The 23,957-nt window shown below is 42.1% G+C and overlaps 1 protein-coding gene across 9 annotated transcripts in view; it reads left to right on the forward strand.

The window, feature by feature from the left end:
- The window catches only part of ZNF532 (zinc finger protein 532), a 74,751-nt gene extending 58,362 nt beyond the window's left edge, over positions 1–16,389 (forward strand). For all 9 annotated transcript variants that reach the window (XM_055791667.1, XM_055791671.1, XM_055791670.1 and 6 more), the window contains 5 exons: positions 98–260; positions 3,938–4,216; positions 9,852–9,964; positions 11,647–11,794; positions 14,052–16,389. In XM_055791667.1, coding sequence (XP_055647642.1) covers positions 98–260; positions 3,938–4,216; positions 9,852–9,964; positions 11,647–11,794; positions 14,052–14,546 — 1,198 coding nt within the window. In that variant the 3' untranslated portion in view covers positions 14,547–16,389. The remainder of the gene's footprint in view (positions 1–97; positions 261–3,937; positions 4,217–9,851; positions 9,965–11,646; positions 11,795–14,051) is intronic.
- The last annotated feature ends 7,568 nt before the right edge of the window (positions 16,390–23,957 follow it).

The following is a 23,957-nucleotide window of genomic DNA, read 5'->3' on the forward strand; positions in this document are numbered from 1 at the left end:
CAGATCTTACCTCTGCTGAGAAAAAAAGTTAACATCATGATTCTTGCAAATAGATCATCAACATGACTGACATTGTTTATTGTACTTCTGTTTTTAGAATAATATATAAATGCTCTATGTGTGACACTGTGTTTACTCTACAACCTTTGCTCTATCGCCACTTTGATCAGCACATTGAAAACCAGAAGGTGTCTGTTTTCAAGTGTCCAGACTGTTCTCTTCTATATGCACAGAAACAGCTTATGATGGATCATATCAAGGTGTGTAGGCATCTTCTCTTGTTTCGTTCATAGATACCATTTGTCATGCAATATATGCTGTGAGAAAATACTGTTAAGAGGCACAGAATAGCAAGAAGACTGCTGAGAGATGTTAATAATTGCAAGAGAGTAGTCCATGAATAATGTTCTCAAATGTTACATGTATGATTTCCTATGGTCTTCAGCGTATCTGTGATATACACTAACTCAGATACCACTAACTCAGATTTCTATGCAAATGTTGATTTTGGCACACTAGGAATATCTTGGTGCATTGCATTCAATACATCATTTTATCATAATAATAATGGGTATAGTGATGTAAGTCTGATCCTGTTAAGGTCTGAGCCTTATTTGCAGTATTCTAAGTATTATTCCAGTTGTTAGGAGCTGAGAATGCTGAGTACATTATAAAATCTAACCTTTGATATTCAGAATTCACTGGTAGGAACCAGCATGTTTCTTGAATAGATGTAGAGGTTATTTGTGTGTGTGTTTACATATGAACATGTACACATGCATGCTTTGAAAAATACATGAAGTGGATTTTCTCATAAATAACATTGTAACTGAAGAAGTTTTACTGTCATCCTTGCAAATCATGCTTTTTAAGAATTGACAGCCTCCTGGCTATAATTTGCTACCTGTGTATTTTAGATACACTTTGTTACTTTGTTTTATATATACCAAATCTGTTAGCAGTGCTGAATTTCTTATGCCTTATTAACATCTGGTCCTGGTAACAGTTGAAGTTATTTACACCATTGCCAAGTATTACAATCCAGAATGGTAGCACTTAGTTCAGTGGGTTTCCCTTGCAGTGACGCATAAGGCTTTGTAAAATTTGTATACAGAAGATATCTGTCTTGCCTACTAAAATGATCATTCTGCATTTCAGTCTCAACTGTGGCACTTGTAACCTCAGAAGTCTCTGAAGTTATGTTGAAAACAAGATCGCAAGTCTTGAGAAAACAGTTGGTCTTAAAGCCAATCTTAAACTTGAGGAGGATATAGGGAAGGGCTGACCCAAGATGTTCAGAAATTCAAGGACTGGATATTTTCTTTGTTTCTGAACTAGTTCATATTTACTGTAAGAACTGTCTTACCTTTATGCCAGATGTCTTTAATTATCCTGTCATGCAGCAATGCAAAGTCCTATTTTCTGTTTCCTTTGATCTCCTTGTATTGTTTCTGCATTTTAACTAAATAGGTAAATTCCATATATTGCATTATATGTCTCATTTATGTAAATAGGTTTTCTTGACTTGGGTATTATTGAAAAAGTATTGTTATATCTGTACGTAAGTATTTCTTTAAGACCTGAAAACAATTATTTTAGGAGCATGACCTGACTGTAGTTAGGGCCTGACGCTATTCTTACACAAGTTAGGGTTGCTCAGCATCTCTCATTATAAAGTTATTCTCAGTTATTTAAAATGTGGGCTCTTTTGGCTTCAGTGTGTGATGCCCGCATTTGTATGTTCAACCAGTGTTTTTTTTAGCATGTTTCACTAGAAACGATTCAAACATTTTTGGGAAGAGTAGAGGACTAGAATATACACATGCAGTAACAGTATTATTGCTTTTATTCAGAATTGCTAGTGCTTTTACATTTATCCTGTGTGTATAATAGTAGGGACAGCAGCAGAAAAGTATAAATTGGACTTCAGTTAAGGGGGAATAAAAAAGCCTATTAACAGGGTATAGATAAAAACTGAAAAGGAGACTGGGGAGAGCATGAATGCCAGACAAGGGCAGAGCTCAGCCCAGCTGCACAAAAATTAATTGTTTGGTATGGCCAGACATTAGCCATCAAGGCAGAGAAGACCTGGATGGAAATAGAACAGAAAGGGATAGAAAGAGGATCAGAAGGAGGTTATTTAAAGCTACAAAAAATAACCTAGAATAATTCCAGCAGATGTGAATGCTTGGCAAAATGTGTGTCTGGTTTTCCTGTGAGGGCTCACTACAAAAAAATTGCTAACAGCCTGTGAGAATAGGTGGTGAAGGTCTGGACTAGAGGTGTAACACTCCTGGTTCTGCTGGTGATACATGCTGTGATCACTCTGACTTGATGTTATGCTTTCATGATTTTTGTTCATTTTCAAGTAAGAAGTTAAATATCAAGTAATGCATTTAAAAGACATTTAGAAAGTTGGATACTAATATTTTACATGCTGACAAGCTAAGGTGGGATGGAATCTCCAGGTCAGTCCTCAGCTGCTGGAAAGTACAGGAACCTCCTTGCCCCCTACCCTGTGCTTCTGTCTTCATGCCCTGGTGCAATGGGATACTAAAGGCAGCCTCCTCCTTCAGTACACGACCAGCTTGTTCTTAGAGCCAGTCAGTTGGTCCTGTGGGCTTTGCTTTTTAATAACATTGTTTAACAACTGTTAAATAGAAGAACAGATTCTACAGATCAGGTTGATACTGGCTGTACAGCCAGTGGGTAGTCCCAGAGGAGCCGCAAGACTTACAAAGGAACTTGGCACTGAAGTATTACACCGGAGTATCAGATTTGTATTCTTACATTCTCAGATTCAAGAATATATTGAATGGGTTTTTGTTTCTGAGGTTACCTGTAGGAAAAATAATTATGTTTGGGATGGCTAGAGGTATCATTCAGGACGGCTGTAATAAAGGTCAGTAGATGAGATGATTAGAACACTGTCATTGTAAAGGGCAAATCTTTCAGATGTGACAGAGACCTTGATAGTGGATCCATGTTCAACAGTATGTTAAGTCTGGGCTGCAGTCATCTTTGGTGGCCCAGAACCCTGCTGACTCGTTCCTGTTGTGTCCTTGTTCATACATGGAACTCACACAGCTGAAGCCCAGGTCTTCCTGAACGAGGCATTCATTTTGGAAGGCTCGAGTATCATACCAGCTGGCTTCCAAGGAGGAGGTGAAGTTCTTCCCTTCGTACTGATTGTTTACTTAAAGTCTAGAAATAAGTCAGTGAGGAAGGATCACTACCCAAGAGCTGCAGGGTGATTGAGAACAGCTTGACACTTCTGAGCTGTCCCCTGGTCTTGGCGACCCTGTCAGCCCTGCACACCATCAGTTCTAAAGACTGTTAGTAGTGTAGCCCTAAGTTAGGGTGCTTACAGCCTGAGCATGAAGTAAGACAGGGCTTAACTCAGCCTCAACATAAAATATTAATATATCATAGTTGCCTGATCTTTCGAGAGTTGACTGTTCTTATTTACCAATGTGCCGAGTCAAAATTTGTCAGTAAAAAACTTTCCTTCTTAGAAATTTCTAGTCATATAGTTGGAAATTAGGATGCTGAACTAGTATGTTAGGGAAGTGAAGTGAGAAATAAAACTTAACATAAAGTACTTCTTAAGCCCTTTTTTCTTCCCTATTAAACAGCAATTTAAACGTGACCTAATAAGTTTGTGGGCTTGTGTGGGTTTTTTTGGCTAAGACATCTAGCCACTGAAGAAAACTTCTCTTTAGCTACAGATCATGTGTGTTAGTGTTGTTGGCTAGTTTCTCTTTATGCTAGGCCTTGCCTTTACATAATTATGTTTCTTTACGTTAGGAATGTGATCTAATAATAGTATGACAAAGAAGTAAGTGAAGACTTTTGGTTCAGAGGGTCTTTGCATTTTTTCAATACAACTGTATACGTCTATATTAGTTTTGTACTTTTTTTTTCTCTTCTATTGTAGTCTATGCATGGAACTTTGAAAAGTGTTGAGGGGCCACCAAACCTGGGGATAAACCTGCCTCTCAGTACTAAACCCACAAATCAGAACTCAGCCAGTCACAACAAAGAGGACACAAAATCTGTCAACGGAACAGAAAAGTTGGAGAAGAAATCTCCTTCTCCCATAAAGAAAGCAGAGCCTAAAAAAATCGCTAACCCTGGCTGGACATGTTGGGAGTGTGATAGACTCTTCACTCAGAGAGATGTTTACATCTCCCACATGAGGAAAGAACATGGAAAGGTAAGTGAATTAAACCTGAAATATTCTTTTTTTCCAAATTCAGTTGTGTTTTTGCAAATAGTTCCTTTAAGTTCCATTGCTATTCTTCACTGTTCTTGTATCTATTTTCTCTTCTCTCTTTGGCTGCTTAGTTTTTGTCATTTGCTGCATATTTCTACTGAGAAAATCCCCACAGTCTTACTTAGTTGTAGGCTTGTTTATCCAGTACAAAAATTTCTTCAAGATGGAAAGAGTGAAAGACGTTCCAGTGTTTCATCCAAGTCATCTAGTATGATCCAGGTTCTTTTTTTAACTTTGTGCCTTCTCAGTTTCCTCTCTCTCCTGAAAGTTCATTAACTGTTAGACTCAGGGACTATGTTTTATTGGTCCAATGACTGCCAAATGGCATTTCATTTTAAAGGCAGACACACTCTAGGGTCAAGCCATTACTCTAATCTTAGACTTGTAGGTTCAGCCAACAAGTTGACTGAATTGAACAAGTTGTACTTTGTATTTAAAGCAGCTGGATTTGGGATAGCTTACTTAAAATGGATTGGAAGTGAAATACAGGAATGCTGTATTGTCAAGTCAGCAGAAGGGCAGTTTGATGTACTCCCTGCATCCAGTAGCTTTTCCAGTTACATGAAATTAAAAAGACTGGCAGGTAAGCGATAGTGAAACTGGTCCTCGGTTGGACTCCTCTTAGCTGTGTTTGAGACAGACAGGAGCAAGCTCCAGCCTGATGCTGACACACAGCAGCCTTCTGCTATCCAGTCCTGTCCTGCACTGTGCGCTAGTGAAAACGGTCTGACTCTTTCCTCGGCTGGGAAGCAGGGAACTAAACTCATGTTCTGTGCTGTGCTGCAGAAAAAGAGCAGAACTGGAAGGGGTAATTGACCTATTTTGTCTAAGTGGAGAAGAATCATCCTGAGTGAAAAGCTGTAGTTTTCAGGATGCTAATATGCTTTAATAAATGATAGCACATTTCCAGAGGTTTCTCTGTCCCTTCAAATTACAGTGCTTATCTCTAAAGCTGTTGTGCAAATTATTTTATTCTGTTTATAAATATTTTATGGAAAAGCTCAAAATGCCAGGCTACTGAGTGTCATTTGTAGTTTTCTTGTGACAACTTCAAGCAAATAGCACCCAAGCCTGACTGACAGGACACTTATTTCCACATTCCTTAGCTGCATGGCCAGGCCTCCTTGGAACAAAACACACAAAACCAAAGGGCTATGGTTCACAAAACTACATTTTCTTTTACCTGGTTCTCCTTCCACAGCATGAGGGCATGAAAAGCAGACAAACAGCTGAGATCATGTGATCTCCACTTGATTACTCCACTTGCTTTAAAAGACCACTTTTGCATTTCTGTCCATTGAAGTCACTGAGGAGCTGTTAATTGCTATAGTTTCAAGCCTAGCAGGTATATTCCTGACACCTCTGCTAGGTAGTGTCTATAAAGAAACATGGTAAATTGTCTTACAGTCCCTGTGGCATGCAGATGCACTGAATACTTCTTTCTGATCCTGCAACACTCATACAATCATACTCTAATTTTTTGTCAAAATCAGTCTCTCTAGCAGCATGTAAATTGTTGGCCCACTCTCTTTTGCGTGTTAGTCCAAATATTGACTCATCAGTGCTTTTACCAGCAAAAAGAAGTAAGTTTTAAGGCCAGACGCATTTTGCATTGATGCAACCCTTAAAAACAAAACAACACAACCTCCCTATGAAGCTGTCACTTCAAAGTGGACTAGACAATGATATCCAGTCTGATCACATCTGCAGCAAAATGGCAGAAGACATGTAAAATAAGGTTAGTAACACATCGATAATGCTTTCTAAGTATTAGCTTTAAATATACATCTTTCTGATGTTTAGTAAGAATGTGCAATGTTACTTCAAGAGCAGCACTTACTGCGAAATATTTGATAATTTTTGCACTGAAGTACTGGCCTAAAGGTCTGTTCCTCTGCTTAGATTTACATGCTATTTCTTATCCCTATTCAAGCAGTTCCTCAAATCACACCAGAGGCATGATATATATTAAAATGGATAGAAATACAATTCCATGTCTTTCAGAAATGGGTGATAAAGACTAGTTGCTATGTTCCTTCCAGACATCTTGAAATTTTCAGTACCTGTTAACTTGCAAATGGACTATATTCAAAACCTAAACTTTTATGGATATGTTTTATTGTAGAGACTAGAAATGAGCATAAGATAACCAAGTATGTGATATAGGTCTAATAAATAATGGAATTAATGTATAGTCTGTTTTTCTTAAGAATTATAGGTGTGAGTTAAATGCTCTAAAATTATCTATGCCAAATATTTATTAAAAACTTCAATTAAGCATTTATTGAGCTGTTCACAAAGTCCTTTGTCATGTAAGGTATTTGAAGATATTTAGTTTCAAACTTCTCATTGCTGCTTTTGCAGGATCAGAGTAAATGTTTGGAGCCTGTAACCCTTCTCAGCTGATCTTAGGCTGGATTACTCAGAGGTATTCACAGGAGAGGTACTGCAGTGTGCATCCTCTTTGGACATGAGTTTCCAGACCTTATTGGGAAATGTCAGCACAGACAGACAGATTCACATTTTCTGTTTCTTCCTGAGCTGGTTGAAGGTGAGCCAGCGGTAGGGTAGGAAAACTAGTAGCCACCTTGGTGTGACTCTGCCTGATCTTAAAAGTGCTGGGCTGGGTATTTTAGGTTTAGTTTTGTTTTGTTTTTTAAAGTTATTAGCCCAGACAAAGGGTGGTTCTAACAAGTCTGTATGACTCCTGGCTTGAAACTGGATTGTGTATGTGTGCACCAAGCCAGGCAGACATATGCTGAGCTTCCTAGAACTTGCGTGTAAGTGCGTTTCTGTGAAAGGACAGATGTTTTCTAAGCAGGAGTTGCTTTACCAGTTCTGACTTGCTGGGCATCTAATTGAACATCCTCTTCACTCCCGTAGAGACAAGATGCTGTACAACAGGTCATGCTGCACCTAATTACAGAACTAATTTTTTAGTTCTTTGGGATTTGGCTGCCATTGCAGAAGCTAATGCATCCAAAATGCTATTTGGGTCTCTATCCAGAATCTTCCCAGTGAATTTTACAGTGAGTGTGTTGTCATCAATGGTTACCCCAGGTAGTGCAGCTGGTGCTCTGACAGGGACTGGGTCCTACTGAGCACAGTCCTGCGGCTTTTCTGACTACATGCTTGGTACAGCTACGCTGTGCAGTGGCCTCGGCAAAGATACGTGGGCTGCCTTGGTTGAGCTTGTATGTTTGTACAGCATGGTGCAGGGCTGTTTCTTGATAGAAGCACCAGTATGACTTCACATTTCATTTTACAAATCCTTCCCGGAACATTGCATCCATAAGCATATAAGAAAACCATACTGCAAAATGTATTGATTAATGCATTAGCATTAATGAGTATATGCACTGTGTGTGCACACTGTCAGGTTTTCACCTTTCACAATTTAAGAGCAAAATATGTTGATTTTCTTTTATTTTAATTGGCCTTTAAATGTAGAAAAGGAAGTCTAGGTTGAGCAGCACTGTGCCTCTAACAGCATTATGTTGACTAGCCCCAATAAAATCACCAGATCATGTTTCCTAATGGGCTGCTTCACATTTGCATGAACAACCTTTCAGAACTGCTTGTCTTTCCTTCCCCCACGCTCCATGTGATTTTGGTCTTGATAGCAAAAGGTCTCTCATCTCACTGTAACAGCTCTTACTCCATTAGCTGTTCCAGACATCACTTTTTCCTGTGTACAAGCTTTCTACCGTTCACTCCAAACTTTGCAATAAATGATAATTTTCAATAATGACATCACGTCTGCAGACCTCCACTGCCTTGTCTGTGGCTGTTCCTTAGCAAGGTAGCCGTTAGGGAGAATATGAACATCAGCATAAAGTTTGGCACTCAGAGCACAAATATAAGATGGATGTTTTCCAGTTCCTTAAGCATTTCTGAATGGCTTGAGCCTGTTAGTATTTAGAATTGAGAATTCTTTTTTAGTATTAGTATTGTTATTGTTGTTACTAATTAATATTGGGCACCAGAGAATTACTCATGTCATACTAAAATGTCCATGTGGATTATTGTGTATCTGCATTGTTTAGGAGTTTGTGACTTCCACAGAAGCAAAGAATAAAAGAGCTAAACTCTCCCCATTACTCTGTGAAGAAAACTTTTGCTATTGAGTGCTTTGGAAAATAGGGACAGATCTTGGGTGGATTCTCCAGAGTAGTCAGGAAGGGTCCAGGTTCAAGCATTGATTCCAGGTCTTTTACTCAGTGGCCTCGGTTGGAATAGTAGAATAAAATTTTCATTAGTTTTTTTCAGTTTCCCAATAAATGCAGCAAAGAGAACGGTATTGACACTGTGAAGGTAAACTATGATCAGTGCTAGACCAGGAAAAGTCAATCCAAGGAACATGATTTTTCTTCTAGATACTTGACTGACGGTATGAGACTGTCTGTTGCTTCACTTTCGCCTGACTAGCAGGCATGAGCCATCCCTCAGACTGGAACACTTGAAATCTGGGTCCACACAATCTGAATTCCTTTTGGAAGGTTCCAATAAAGTCCATTTCTTCTTCAGACCCAGGGCACCTTGAATCTGGCAGGAATCATACTGAATGATAAGTGTGGGATCCTGGCCCTGACTGGATTGTTGAAAAGTAAACTGAAAAATAATCTGGAGAAGTCTTCAGTTAGATTTGTTTGATCAGTGTTTGGATTTAATCTCCAAGATGTTGTTTCGATTTCCTTGTTGCTGCCAAAACAGCAAAACCTACAGCAATGAACAATCTTGTTACCTGTGAAAGGAAGCAGAAAATCTGATTGGAAATATTTCCATTTCCTTTCTAGAGCTACTCCAGTTGCTCTTTGAACTGAGTTCCGTGACTGATGGAATTCAAGGGACAGGACCATGTAATTCATTCTTGGGGCCTGTATAATCTGCAGTTTCAGAGATGTTATTTTGTCATATTCTATAGCTCCTGTGGCCATGTTCAGCTGGAATGACATAGGTGGAGACCACACCATCCTTTTCAGCTTCCTTCCTTTTCTTTCTTCTTCCACTTAACAAACTAATGTAAAACCCACAGAATTCCCCAAACAGACATCCCTCAAGTTGGCATTGGACCATTTCTTCATTACTTTTGTGAGCCCTCTTAATGTGTCCATAATGTTTTGCTTTGATCATTATTACATGCTCTTCACCCATCCCTGTACATGCCTGATTAGCACTTTCAGTCAGCAGCTGCAGGCTTAGTTTGGTGGTGGGAAGGGAAAGGTTACTTTATAGTGAAAGCAAATCTCTCACCATGCTCCCTTTACTGATCCAGAAATAATCCACTGATCTTCCTTGCGTCTTTAGTGAAAGAAACTCTCCTCATACATAGTCTGTGACACCAGTTTACAACTGGTGATAGATGTGTGTGTGTAACTCACGTTGGCCGCACTGCCTTGAAAGAAGTCCAGGTCCTCTGACTTCTGCAGTGTTGCTGTAGGAGTGGTGTGTACTTGAAGGTACAGTACCAAACGCTGGTAAGTGGTGTTTCCTTTCCTGTTATCAAAAGGTTCGACACATGCACTACTTCTACTGAGCTTTTTTTAATTAATGTATTTTTCTTCTTTTTTTAAAGCAAATGAAGAAACATCCGTGTCGGCAATGTGACAAATCTTTCAGCTCATCCCATAGTTTATGTCGTCACAATCGTATCAAGCACAAAGGCATTAGGAAGGTTTATACATGCTCGTAAGTTCTACTTTTATTTATTGAGAAATAGAGTATAAGCCAACAAAAAACATTAAATTTATTTTCTTGACTGTATAAAAGCCAGCATCCCATTCATTCAAATGAATCAGGTATTTAGATGTATATACAGGCCAAGCTATTCAGGCTGTCCTGCATGCATAAAACGTAACAGGCTACTGAGAATGCACGCACATGAAGTCTGCTGTCTTTCAGGGGCTTTGGCAAGCAAATCTGAAACTTCACTGAGCTGAGAATTTGCATGGCTGATATTTCTACAGTGGTGAACCTGGTGTTTCAATAGTCTCTCAAATGTACAACGCACTCTTCTAATCTACAAAAGCCAATAATTGTTGTATTTTTCTTGGATGTAAAATGATATGTAATGTCTAAAAATCCTTAGTGATGTTTAAGTGGCTGGAGAGATGATACATAATTTAATAGAAAAATCCATGTCAGTCAGACAAGATATATGATACAAACCTTCTGTTATATCTCTTCATTTATAGTTTTGTGTGTATTTGCATGCTGGGGAACTGAGTTTGAAGTTCTGAAAAGGAAGGTGCAAGCTGCAGCCGTTCTCTGTGTCCCTTCTCTGCTGTAGTGTGATCTCTGCTTTGTTATGGGAAGCACAAGGCCCACAGGCTCAGGGGTGTGGAAACTTGAGAGTGCCGTGCATAGCGTAGCATTCCAACAAAGTGCTTTATATCCCCTGGCTGCCTGGCAGAACCCATGCACCAGGTTGTTTCTAATGCACCCTTAATTTCTGCTTCAGTGCACATGAGCTTGCTAGCCTAGACACCATTTCTCTTGGTATATGACAAGTAGCAAGTGTCTGGTTTTTGCATACCCTTTGAGCAGAAAGCTTATTGTGGTTCTGGGGGGTTTTTTCAGAATGCCTACAGTACTGCCTCTTTGCTGTTTGGTTTGGGTTTGTTCTGGTTTGTTTTTTTTAAATAAAGTTAAATGAAACAGCATTTGAAAAGTTAAAACCTTAGGCGAGAGACTTCTCCCCTGCAGTTCTTACTTGGCCGTCCCTCCTCCAGACACCTGTACAGTATGTTACAACATTGGAGCTCAGGAGAAATACACTTCCCAAAAGCACATAAGAGGTTTAGGAGCGATGCAGCTGGTTCTGTGTGGGAGAACAAAGCACAGGTTGTTGAAGACAAGCTTGTTCTGCTGGTTAGTTTGAGGTTGGAAAGGGAGCTGAGAAGGAATTACTAGTTCCAAGGAGATAAAGTACTTGGGTTTGAATGCAGAATTGCCATTTGGAGCTAGCATTGATACTACGTGGAAGGTGTTTGCTTTTCCTTTGAAATCTGGGAAACATCTAATAGAATGTACAGTTTGGTGACACTAATAGAGGTCCAAGAAACAAACTTGGATGCTGCCAGGTTCTATTCTGACTCACACTTTATACCATTTTGGATATTATCTTCAGAGAATTTCTCATTTGCTCTGAATATAGATTGCTCAATCATTTCCAGTTTTATTTTGTAATTTTGCTCACTTTCTTATAATACTTACCTGTGCAATTGATTGGAAAAACATTGTCACTATCTTCAATAGATTGTACTCTAGCCTGGATTTATTTACTAGACCTATTTGTATTCTTCAGAATACTATGACTTTTGTTAAGCATCACATTTGAATCTGAGCATGTCTGCTTTGTGTTTATATAGGCACTGCCCAGATTCAAGACGTACTTTTACCAAGCGGTTGATGTTGGAAAAACATATTCAGTTGATGCATGGAATTAAAGACCCTGATGTGAAAGAAATGACTGAATCAACCAATATTGAAGAAAGAGAAGTAAAAGAAGACATAAAGGTAATCACTTAGAAGCTTTATTCAGTCACTGACTGAATTTTTTGTGGCTGTATTTTCAGGATCTTTAAATAGATGCAGGTATTTTGATCCCATAAATGTCTGATCTTCTGTCAGGTAGAGCCCAAAAAATGTCTTGGAAGGTTCTTGTAACACAATCTGTCATGCTTGAACTAGAACACGTTTTTGCAAAGATGATTGAGAGTGATGGTTTGATGGAGAATATAACTTACCCCTTAGTGGTTTGTTTTAAGAGCATCTTTTAAAACGTCTTACGAGGAGCAGCTGAGGGAACTCAGATTGTTTAGTCTGGAGAAATGAGGAGACTTAGGGGGGATCTTATCACTCTCTACAGCTACGTGAAAGGAAGCTGTAGCCAGGCGGGGTCAGTCTCTTCCCCCAGGCAACAAGTGACAGGATGAGAGGGAACAGCCTCAAGTTGTGCCAGAGGAGGTTTAGGTTGAGTATTAGGAAAAGTGTCTTCACTGAAAGGGCTGCTTCACTGGCACAGGCTGCGCAGGGAGCGGATGGAGTCACCAGCCCTGGGGGTGCGGTGCTCAGGGCCATGGGTTAGTGATGGGCTTGGCAGTGCTGGGTTAGCAGTTGGACTCAATGCTCTTAAAGGTCTTTTCCAACCTAAATGGCTCTGTAATTCTCTGCAACCAAGTCCTCTCATATCTGTAGAAAAGCTGCAGGTACGTAGAAGCAATGTGACCTTCTTCCAAATACCCAGCCTTGACCCTATTTGATACAAATTTTCCAGTGAAACTGCTTTCAGTCTGATGACTGAAATACAGCAGGGTCTCCTGCTGTACTTGGCATTGGTGTGGCCTCACCTTGAGCACTGTGCGCAGTTCTGGGCCCCACAATTTCAGGAAGGATGTTCAGGTACTCTGATGCCCCCGGAGAAGGGCAAAGCTGGTGAAGGGCTGGAAGGCATGTCCTGGGAGGAGCAGCTGAGGACTCTGGGCTTCTCTGGTTTGGAGAGAGAGGGAGGCTGAGGGGCAACCTCGTTGCTCTCTGCAGCTTCCCAAGGAGGGGATGTGGAGAGGGAGGTGCTGAGCTCTTCTCCCTGGGATCCAGGGACAGGGTGCCTGGGAATGGCTCAAAGCTGCGCATGGGGAGGTTCAGACTGGATGTGAGGAAGCATTTCTTTACCAAGAGGGTGCTCGAACCCTGGAACAGGCTTCCCGGAGAGGTGGTCAATGCTCCATGCCTGTCAGCGTTTAAGAGGCATTTGGACAATTCCCTTGACAATGTGCTTTAACTTTTGGTCAGCCCTGGAGGGGCCAGGCAGTTGGGCTAGATGGCCATTTAAGTCCCTTCCAGCTTAAATACTCTTTTCTAAAAGGTATGCACACAAGCTACCTTGGTTCAATATTCTATTCTGCTGCTGCTACTGAGTGTTAGGAGGAAAGCAAAAATGACAGCGCTATCCAAAGACTTGTCACATGCAGAAATTAAGAACATTTTTTAAGAGTTTTGGACTCTATATGATAAAGAATATCACCTGTGATGGCACGTCCAAAGCTGACAGCAGAGACACAAACATATCTGTCTTTTAAAATGTACTGTTGTCCTTTACATGACTCTCTTTCAGCCCAACATACTGCATTCTTTAAGTGATGAAAATACAGCAGCTGTACACGTTGTTTTCATAAACATCATGGAGCATATCAGAGCTACACAGGATGCAGAAGATTCTTGAGGAATATTCATGTCAGAAGAATAACAAGGAGAATATAAAAAGTTATTAGTTTCATTAGTTTAAAAAACTGTGCATGTTAAGCCATCCTTTGGCAATATGTTAGTTTGGTTACTAACAATCAGGAAATAATCTGTCAAGTCAAATTTCAAAGATGAAATAAGTAATTAAAGCGGAGTTCCAACAGGTAGTGCTGAAAAGTTCCTAGACTGATACGCTACATTCTGTACACAGTTGAAGTTTCATTGTGTGTGTACTTGGATGCAGTTACAGTGGCATATATTTATTCAAGTTTATACAGTGTATTAGATACTGTAGCTCTATCAGAACTGACAAAACAAATTTTACGTGCAACTCATAGTAAAAAAAAAAAAATCCCCTTTTTTTCCCAGTATGTACAACATATATTTGCTAGTAGTATTTCAAATATTGTATTTATCAGAGTTGTACTAGAATCTGCCAAGGGAAGGTTTTTAAAGTTTGCAAGTCACAAATAGTCATGAAAAGAATTGGATATTTATGCTTACATGGTATACCATTTATGGCTTTTTTTAGGTTCCCAGTCCAAAGCGTAAATTGGAAGAACCTGTACTGGAGTTCAGGCCTCCACGAGGTGCAATCACTCAGCCACTGAAGAAGCTAAAGATAAATGTTTTTAAAGTTCACAAGTGTGCTGTTTGTGGCTTTACAACAGAAAATCTTCTCCAGTTTCATGAACATATTCCTCAGCATAAATCCGATGGCTCTTCATACCAATGCAGGGAATGTGGACTCTGCTACACATCTCATGTGTCCCTCTCCAGACATCTCTTCATTGTACATAAGCTGAAGGAGCCTCAACCAGTGTCAAAACAAAATGGGTCTGGGGAGGATAATCAGCAAGAAAATAAACCCAACCATGAGGATGAATCATCTGACAGTACAGCATCAGACAGAAGATGCAAAGTGTGTGCAAAGACTTTTGAAACTGAAGCGGCCTTAAACACTCACATGAGAACACATGGCATGGCCTTCATTAAGTCAAAAAGAATGAGTTCAGCTGAAAAGTGATCAGATTACTTGGGACACAGAAATCTCTCTCCACATTGGAATACTAATGACATTTTTGCTACAAAAGTTCAAGGTATAATAGTGTTAACAGTACTGTTCAGGCTGTTGCAATATATTCTGCATAAAAGTGTCCCCTTCACCTCATTGTCTATACCCTCAAAACCATTGAAGCAGTATTTGAGTTGAAAAGAGTTTGTGTATATTTAAGGTAATAACTTTTATACTCTTTGTTATGTGTTTCTATAGGTATCTAGTGGAAAATTTGGGTTATTCTGTTTTGTTTCTGGGTTTTTTTCTAGTAAGTTTCTTTTAAACAGAGTTCTGAATGCTGGGGCAGTTCCTTAGGTTCTCTTAAACTGTTTATTTGAATGCTTCTGAAAGAAGGTTTAGCTAATGGAAGTACATCAGAAAGCAGTGCTTGGAGGGGAGTGGGGAGGGGAAGCAAGCTAAGGGGAGATTTTAAATTCTAAGAACTCGTGCTTCTAAATGTCTAAGGAAGCTTTTAAACTTTCTCTTTAAAAATGTGTATTAAAAAAAAAAAGAAGAAAAAGTGCCAGTGCATATGGAAAATGCAGTGCTGGTTTTAGGTGGCAACACCAGAACAGGTGCAGACCCCCTAGAATGATAATGTACTTTTGAAAAGTATAATTGCACAATTCTATGTATCATGAAGTGATTGATTTTTTAGGTCATCAGGTGCTTGTGATCAAAGCTCAAATTGTTACAAAAGGGCTGGGCTGCTTTGGATTTAACAAATAAGATGTAATTAGAGGAATAGGTTTATAATGATGATGGGTTTTGTCATGTAATTTATTAAACATTATATAGAATCAAGTACACAGTATTATGTATTTTCCTTTATTTCTGGTTTTTTGAAAGAAAAATTATTGAAAGAAAATGGTTAACCCTTGATACAGGGGTTGGTATTTCCCAGCTCTGTATGCTCATGCCAAATGTTCTGGTGCTCAGTCTCACATACAACCACAACTGTCAAGAAGTTAACACACCAGCCTACATAAGGATAATTGGGGCTTTCAGCTTTAGCACAGACCATATGAAGCTAGTTCAGCCATTTCAAACGTGTATCTTATATCACTACTTAACGCTTTCACAAAGTACAAAAAGGTACCATACTGTCCCTTTCATATATAGTTCTCTGTGAGAGTTATATTTTTGGGGTTTTTTTTGCATTTTATACCTTGTATGTATCCCTAAAAAAAAAAAATTTGTACCTTTTTTTTAAAAAAAATGTGTAAATATATAGATAGCTGCATGATACACAGTAGTAATTGTTTGGTTCCTTAAAAGTCTTGCTGCTGTCAGATGTTACTATACACTATGTCCATTACAACTGTATTAAACACATTTCATATGTAAATAAATGTGGAGCATTTTGCCCCTAAAGATTTGTGAGATTCTGCTATTTATCATTAAATTTTAACAGTTTTAAAAATGGAAGTGTTTGAAAAAATACAGATCCTTCTCAGCCACCTCTGTTAAATTTCTTAATCACTCTGAAAGTTGTGATTCAGATACATTAGTTCTTTCTCTCTTCATCCTCATTCTTAATTTGGTTTGTTGGTAAATGCTTGTTATCCCATTTATATTACTCACATATTGAGTGGTTATGAGGTACTTTTCCATCCTAAAACATGCAGCTGGTGTCGCAGGATCTTAGTGTGTAATGTACACTGGTTATCACTGCCCTTTCCATTAAGTGTATACCTCTTGAACACTTGTTTGTTGATGTGCACTGTCAACTGTACAACAACAGAGTTATCACTATGCAGAATGGTGTTTTGTATACAGTGAACAGATAATAAAAGTTAAATTTTCACAGCCATTTTTAATACTTCTGTTTATTTTCTCTTTTCACTCTCTTGCATCTGCAAGGGATGCTGTGAACCAGTAGCTTAGGTCACTGTTGGTACTGCCAAGAGGCAAAACTCTGAAAGTTACAGACCAGTCATCTGAAAGCTGTGGGGCACGATACGAAACCACTCCATGCTCAGCACCCGCCTCACAGGTCAGACGTGTGCAGTGCGAGGTCCCATGCTGCCTTTGTCCCCGTGACTGGCACCGTGAGTTCCCATGGCAGTTCATTTGGCCACAGCCATTGAGAGGAGCTTGGCTACTTGACAGCAGGCTCTATTCAGTTTTCATTGGAAGATTGATTTAACTCTCCTAATAATCCCTTGAAAGGTTTAAGGGATCATGGGTCTTGAGCTGCCCCATAATCTTTAGACACATACCTGTGTCAGAGCTTATTCATGCTCAGGTATGGCAAGAAAGTGTGACTTTTCCTCCATGTAAACAGTTCCTTTTCACAGGCAGAAATCTGCTCGGCTAGGTGAAGCAGGAAGCTCTTTTGAGAAACATGGCATTTTCCAAATACCAGACCAGGGGGTGGGGGGAGAGAGATTGTGGGACAATTAATACGATAATGTTTCTCACATAGTGTTCCTTGACTAGTTCTCTAGCTCCTCCAGACACAGGGGCTTTCCCTTCTATGTCTTCTGAGTAATTCAAGATTCCTAGATATTAGTAGTGAAAAAGGCCTGTTGGGTACTTCTCTCTCTTTCCAGGGGAGATTTCCAGTGATCAAGCATTACTCCAGGCTTACTTCTGCTGGTTTCCTTTTGAGATTCTTCTGCTTGGAAGTTGGTCTCGTCCAAGCAGAGGTTTCTGGTAATGACTAACCAGTTTTTTATTGCTATTTTACTTGGTCTTGGGGAAAGAATGTTTCACATTTTATTTGGTTGACCCTTTCAGAAATCATGGTTCCTTTGCTGCTCAAAACCCTGTGCTGATCTCATCTCCCTGTCTACCCCGCTCTCAGGGGAAGCACATGTGCTGATCAGACCAAAGAGCAAAAGGAAGTAGCTGCCCCAAATACAACACAGGCACATTGGAAGTGTAGTGTCTTATTAATGAACTAATTTTTTACTGACTTGGAGGGTGGCTAGTCACCCACCTTCTCTGCTGCAGGAGAGGCCAAGCAAGGGGTAATGCCACCATCCCTGCCACAAGGCATGTGTTTCAAGCATAAGGGATTTTAAGAGGCACCATGGTGCAATATAGCCAGCCAGGACAGCACTAAGAAGGGAAAGTGTAAGAGCAGGTTTTTGTGCATTTGCATACCAAAGAACCAGCAGCAAGCAGCTGGGTGCAGCTACAGCACACCAGGAACCTGAGAACTACGGTTAAAGGGAACGAAAAGAAATGAATCTGTGGCTTATCCTCCTTTCCCATCCTGGCCCTTTGGTTGTGCAGGCTGAAAAGAGAGTAGCTCTAACCTCAAAACACAGATTAGCTTCCAAGGTTTCTGCTGGGGCACAGCCTGAACAATGACATTTAGAGCTGCTGTTCAAATTAAAGCAACTTCAGCTTGGCATGCTTGCTGTTGAGTTCAGGGTGTTCCCCTCAAGAGCAGGAAGCAAGCCCTAAATTACAAATTCTCTGGAGAGGCTCCCAAAATGTGGGAATGGGAGGAAGGGCAGGAGCAATGGAAGGCAATTCTCCTTCACAGCATGGAGCAGGACCCCCAACAAAGTCAGCTCATTACAGCTGGTCCTCTGCAACAAGCAAACCCAAAGCACCAGCACCAGCTGCAGCCAGGCTCTGGCATGGAAACCAGACAGGCCCAAGCAGCAAGCAAACAATGCTGAGAGAGCTGGGGAAGCCAACACTGATGCAGCGGCCACTCACTGCTGCGAGCCTCCCAATACCAGGCATGCTCAAGGCAATGAGCCTCCTTTGCCACAGCAAATATCCCGGGGATCCCTGGAAGACAGGGCACCCTCCCAATTGCACTGTGTATGTGGAGCTACAAGCCTGTTGGGTCTTCCTAACAAGAAGATGATTTCCTGAAGACCTGGAAGTGAACAGCATGTCATAAAGCAACCCGAGACACCACTGAAAAGGCAAAAATACCAGTCTGCATGCTTAGGGGAATTACTTCCTCTTGTAAACTATAAAGAAAACATTTAAATATGTTTTTACATGAGATCTGACATTTTAATTGTTTGCTTTTAATTAATGTTGTGACACTGACAGCTTCAATGAGGACATTAATACTCTCTTCTATGCCTTCTTTCCTCTGAGGATTTACAGCAATGGATTAAACCTCATGAAACCTCTCTGTGAGGTAGGAAAGGGATCATTTAGCCTCCCCTGTTCTGCAGCCACTTTTTTGATTGAACACAGAGGTACTTAGCATTGCACATCAACTCTAGCAAGCAGATCAGAAAAGAAATACTAATTAAGGTTTCAGGGAGCATTGAGGCAGGCAGAACAAACCATTAGTGTCAGGTCTGGGGTTAACATGTGGCTGCCTCACTCTGTTCACCCTGTACAAAGGCTGGGATTGCTGATCTCCGTGGAGGCAGTGCCTGACAGGTATATATGTGTGTGTATACACACACACAGACACAGACACACACAGACACACAGACACACAGACACACAGAGACACACACACACACACACACACATGCACGCACATAGACACACACACACACACACACACAGACACACACACACACCCCCCCCACACACACCCCTCTCTCTCTGCTCCCATTGTGTGCCTTCCCATTCAATCCCTTCTGCTCTTCAACAAAGTAAGGAGCTCACTGAGACCTCTTCCCAAGTATCTAGCTGATTAGGACTGTAACCACCCATTCAGGAACGCAGTGACTATTTGGCTGGCACTGTGCTCCTTCACCAGCACAGCCGGTCCCACCTCTACTGTGCAGTTTCAGCTGCCTGAAGTGTGTGCACACACTGTGTCCCAACAGTGCCGGGCAGCACCTGCAGCCAAGCCAGGCAGCTGGGGAAGGCGGATGGCAGAGCCGGGCTGGGCAGGGAAAGGGATGCCCAGCCGGAGGGGCAGCACCCAGTCCTGCCCTGACCCGGAGCCAGCCATCAGTGCAGCCCCTGCACAACAAGGCTTGGATCCACCTGCCAGCATAGCCTAGACAAAACTGATTTTTCACCTGCTAGTATGTGTTAACACTGGCAATGCTAAATAGTTAAACATGTTCCCCGCTCAGACCCCTTTCACTCACCAAAGTGTGCTTTAGTGTTTAAAGACAAAGCTTTCAAGAGTGGTTGAGCTCTCCTCAGCTGTTCATTTCATAGTGCACAGACGTTTTGCTGACAGGTCTGTCAGGGCTGGCTGTGGTGCAGCGGCTGCCGGGTGCCACAGTGGCATGGATGCACCGTTCACCCCCGAGCAGCAGGACTCCATGCTGCCCTGCTCAGGGTGTCCTCAGGGCTGTGCATACGTGGGGTCTTTGGGAAATGGCATGGGAACAAGTCAGCAAAGCTGTAGTACATCTGGAAAAAGAAAACCACAAACCACCTGGGAAAGTTTTGAATGCACCTTCATAAAGACACACACACTCACTTATCAGTGGGAAAGTAACAGAAAGTGACAGCATGGGAGTTTACAATAGCCCAGCAAGGCAGCATAGAGCCGGCCCTTCACATTGTACACAGGGCCATACTGAGACACTTTCCAAAATGTTCAATTTGCCAGGAACAAAAATGCCCCTGAGAAAGGCTGTGAGATCAGCCAGAAGGAACAATGAGTGAGAAGTGGGACACCAGGTCAGCCACAGCTGCCTCATTCTGTGCAATCAACTCCACAGGAAGCAAAGTGCTCTGCTAGGGGAAAAACAAGCTGGCATGGCAGGCCCTGGGGTTTGGAGGTGAGCACTGTGCATCCCTCCCACTGAGCCCCACTGCCAGGCGTTCAGTTTGACAGACCCAAGGGGACGCAGCAGACCAGCTGCATGTGGCAGGCACAGCCAACTGCTGACAGGTGCCGAGAGACAAGTGCCCAGGCCCCATGTGCGTGCCATGCCGGTGTGAGCGCTGGCCACCACTGGGACACTGTGTCACATGGTGCCATGGACATGCTGGCACAGGGACAGTACATAGAGGTGATAGCATGTTCAGGCAGGTGGTGGTTTCTCTCTCCAGCTGCCTGGCATGCCCAGGCCGTCTGCCTGTGCCCAGAGGGACCAGCCCAGGGACAGCGAAGGGGACCGCTGTAGCTGGGAGCGAAGAGTGTTAAGAAGGAACAGGCTGAAGCACAGCTGTGGCAAGCAGAGCAGGGGACTCATCATGGTGTGGCAAGGGAACCATGCCCCACAAGGAGCAGAACATATAAAACTATTAAGAGTCATATTTTTCAGCTCTGTCACACAGTTAAACAGTGGAACTCAACACCACAGAAAATTATGAGTAACACCTGTGCAAGAAACCAGATTACCTCACGTCTGCCCTGTAGGATTTCTTTATTTGTTCACATTTCAAGAACCCAGAATAATGTGATCTTGAGAAAGATTGGCTCTGGCAGCAGTTACTGCACAGGGGGTAACTAGCCTACTAATTTCATGCAACTAGTCTAAGGTCAGAGGCCTTTGACTTCCATGCAGGTGGAAAACTGCTTTTCACCCTCGCATACAGCAGTGTCACAAAGTGTAATTTAGCTACAGGGTTGCAATCAAGGTTTGGTTGGGCTGTTGGCACTGTTTTGTTGTTCCAACCGAAATAAGACTTGATTTAGTCATAATACAAGAAGAAGAGAGCGAAGTGCTTCAGTGACAGGGGGCATGTACTCATACATCTTGAAGTGATGATACTTTTATTCAGTGGAGGGTAGTCTTGAATTAAACCCCAGAGGTGTCTGGGTTGAGGGCTGTACTGTTCCCAAACAGTCTGGAAAAGGGAGTCACAAGTCACAGGGTTGCCGATGACACTAAGCTATGCAGGTAGTAAAAATGAAAAATGATTGCAAAGCACTGCAAAAGGACATTGCAGTGCTGAAAAAGGTGAAAAAATGGCAGAGGACAGTCAATGCAGAAAAATGTGACATGATTCAGAAGCGAACAAACAGGACTAAGTTTACATACCAAATGACAGACCCCAAACCAGCCATTGCTAATCAGGAAAGAAGACTCAGAGTGGCAATTGCTAGTACTATAGAGTTGCCAAAAAAAGCAAATGGATTATTAAGACAGGAATATGAAACCAAATAGTTAACATAGCTATACCAATAAATAAATCCATGAATACCTGCGTAGGGAACACCTTATGCAACTTGAATTCCCCATTAGCACCTCAAAAGACAGAGCAGACCTGGGATAGGCACACGGATGGACAGATACTAGAAGGACTTGTGCATGGGAGCTGCTGAAACAGGATACGGCTCATTAGTCTGAGTAAAGGATGGCCCCAAGCAGATGTGCAAGAGGTTACTAAAGCCACTGTGATGATGAGTAGGCAATGACTGCTCCCTGGATAAGAAATGGGGGCATCCACATGGGATGCAGAGTTCAGAAGTGCTTCTTCATCAAACGTGCATTTAAGGGGAACGCTCTGCAGATGTTAACAGATCCTAAAAGTTTACATGAGTCAAAAAGTAGTTAGACAAATTAATGGAAGAAAGACCTACTCAGGGTGCTTTAAAGACAGAATCAGCTTCTCTAGCTTGGAAACTCCCTGTTCTTACAGCCTCTTCCAGGCACCCAGTGGTTTTGACTTTGTCAGAGACAGGGCTTGAGCTAGACAGACCCTTGGTCTGATCTGAGCAGGCTGGCTTTAGATTCTTATCCAAGTTGCAGCTTTTTCTTGCAAGCTGAGGTCTTCAAGTCATCTTCGCATCATGACTTCCTCTGCAGCCCTGATGGCCCTGACCCAATGGGCAGGAGATGCCTGTCCCTGCACTCCTGGGCTGTCTCTCCTCTTTCCACCCCACAGCCATGCTCGTGCTGCAATGCCAGACCCTCACCCAGTCCCATTTGTGCCTCTCCCATGTGGTATGGGTTCTCAGCGTGACAGCCACTCTTTCAGCCTAGCAGGCCACAGGGGTGTCTGCAGCCCCAATCCCTCATGCCCCCCTCACCTGGATAACAGTACACATCGGGGCAATGCAATTTGCTGTACCTCTAAACTCAGCTAGAAATATGTCTAATTAAATGAATGCATTTGTGTTGTCCAGTGCATGGCTTCTTTAACAACTCCCACGTATATCTGCCTCTTGTGCGCATAATGCCCACGCCTGCCTGATGTCCCTTGGTACCTGCCTCCATGGTACCTCTGGTATTCATGGGGCTGGTCCTGACTTGCTCAGGGAGGTATTTGGCCTAGTCTCGGCCACCAGCCTTCTTGCAGAGTAGGCACAGCAAAAGTTTAATCTGGCTGACCACAGTCACTGCATTTTTAGACTTCTCTGGTCTTTTTTATTTCTGGAGGATATTTATGGATGCACAACTTGACCTGCCAAAGGACCAAATGTTCTCAGTTCTTAACCTCTGTGTATCTGTGGGGAATTCAATACGGCAGGCCTATTTAGTTTTAAAAGGACTTTTATATAACTCTGACCTTTCCATTCTGTTAATATTACCTTTAGCATACACACGCAGCTGCCAGGCCAATAATGGGACACAGAAACACCTACTTTATTTTAAAACCTTTCTCAAATATTAGGGCAGTTCAGGAGTCAATTCTTTGTATTTGAATTTCAGATTATTAATAAAAGGTTATCTGTCTAGGCTCCCAGAAGGACAAAGGAGTAGTAACAGAGTGAAAAGGGAAATAAGTACAGAACATGGCAAACATAGAAGACACAAGCGTACCTGACCTACATCCCTGGGCTTCGCATACAAACTGGGTTCTGTAGCCAGAGGTGGATTCAGAAAGTACATGAAAGAAGGAGCACTTCTTGTCTCTTCCCCAAGCACTTTTTCCCTTTGGAAAAAAATTGTATTTTCTCCTCAACAGTGAATGTACAGAAAAAGATGGTTCTAATGGTATTTCTTTCATAGCTGGAAAAAAGACACCTTTCCTCCCTGGGAGCCAAATGGTCCATCTGAGGGCATCACAGTGAGCCACCTTGCTGTGTGGCTCAGTGGTAATGCCAAGGAGATGACCCTGTGGGCTACCAACAGGACAGGGTGACTTTGTCCTCAGAGGACAGCCCTGCACTGCATAAGATGCCAGCTGTGGCAAGCCCTCCAGCAAGCCACACAGGGACTGAGTGCAGACCTTGAAATGCCACTGTGCAATGTCCTAGCCAGCACTTTGCCTGGGATGCCTGCACCTCTGCGGCTTGTCAACCCACCAGCAGGACACCGGGCAGGCTGCAGCGTGCCTGGCAGTGCACTGCCTGGCAGGGTCTCAGGCAATGCCCACCCCAGTGCAGGGGACTGCCACTGAGCAGAGTAGCCCTGGCCTCAATACAGGTGGCTACAACCTGCCTGTCAGTGCAGTCCTTGGGGTCATCAATGAGACTGAACCCTGGCATATCTAGACATGCACAGAGATCCCCATCTCCACTGAAAGTATCATCCAGGAGGACTGATGCCAGTCAGGAGTGAGAGCAGAGTGGTGTACTGAAGCACC

Source organism: Falco peregrinus, chromosome Z (assembly GCF_023634155.1).
Source record: "Falco peregrinus isolate bFalPer1 chromosome Z, bFalPer1.pri, whole genome shotgun sequence".
In the NCBI taxonomy this organism is placed as follows: Eukaryota; Metazoa; Chordata; class Aves; order Falconiformes; family Falconidae; genus Falco; species Falco peregrinus.